The sequence below is a fragment of the Corylus avellana genome, chromosome ca2 (genome assembly GCF_901000735.1).
Source record: "Corylus avellana chromosome ca2, CavTom2PMs-1.0".
Classification (NCBI taxonomy): Eukaryota; Viridiplantae; Streptophyta; class Magnoliopsida; order Fagales; family Betulaceae; genus Corylus; species Corylus avellana.
The window spans coordinates 26387160-26388158 of record NC_081542.1 but is presented as its reverse complement, the minus strand read 5'-3'; the positions used below and the strand labels follow the sequence as shown (position 1 = coordinate 26388158).

The 999-nt window shown below is 46.9% G+C and overlaps 1 protein-coding gene across 1 annotated transcript in view; it reads right to left on the bottom strand.

The window, feature by feature from the left end:
* LOC132169461 (F-box protein At5g46170-like) overlaps positions 1-793 on the bottom strand; it is a 2257-nt gene extending 1464 nt beyond the window's left edge. The window contains exon 1 of the mRNA XM_059580494.1: positions 5-793. Coding sequence (XP_059436477.1) covers positions 5-415 — 411 coding nt within the window. The 5' untranslated portion in view covers positions 416-793. The remainder of the gene's footprint in view (positions 1-4) is intronic.
* Positions 794-999: the final 206 nt, after the last annotated feature.

The window sequence follows — 999 nt, the reverse complement described above, 5'->3', positions numbered from 1 at the left end:
CGGCGCCCTGGTCGGAGTCTCCATCTTCGGCGAGGAACAGCGACGAGGAAGAGCCCGGCGACCCGGAAGACGACGAGACCCTCTTGGGTCCGCCAAGGAACTGGGTCAGGAACTGAAAGGGCTTGACGATGGTGCCCAAGAAGACGAAGCGGAAAATATTGGAAAAGGGATTCCGCGATTTCTCAGCCGAAGAAGGGGAAGAGGAAGAAGACGAGTCATCGTCAGAGATAACGCAGTCCACGCGGACCACCACGTTCTCCACCTGCGGAACCAGCGAGTGGAAGCGCCGCGACACCACGCAGCACCGGCCGAGAGCCTTCACGTCTCCGATCTTGTTGAAGACGAGGAGGAGGAGGGAGTCCGGTATCCGGTCAAAATGGTCAATAAAGTTGTCATCTGAGAGAGCCTGCGACATTCTTTTCACTATATCCTTTCTGGGTTTCGATCTATCCGATCAGAACAAGAGCCAGAGAGACCGAGAAGGTCCGTTTGTGGCTGTGATGGGCGTCTGAAATAGATCTGGGAGATGATAAAACACCCCCACAGAGAGAAAGAGAAAGAGAAGGAACAAAAAATCCCAATATATATATATATATATTTGCTAATTGCAAGGATTGGAGATGTGGAGGAGATATGAACTTCAGAAAAGCGTTTCAAAGATGGGGAAGACAGGGACCGAAGGTAAGGGGGGGTTGTTGAAGGAATAAGCAGAGAGAGAGAGAGATAGAGAGAGAGAGAGGATCTAATGCGCGTTACGGTAAAAAGGGTGGATGGATGTGTTGTGCTTTGTGTGCGAGTGAGTGCTGTTGGCTTGTTGTAGTTGGTTTTTCAGTTCCTTTCACATTCTATATTCCTCCCATTTTAATCTCTCTTTTTCCTTTTTTATTTTTTTTGCTCACATTTCTTATCTCATTCATAAATTAATCCTTATCAATTAGGGGGTCCATAATTTTTTATTCGATTTACAATTTCATTACGAACCCAACATTAAATTAAAGG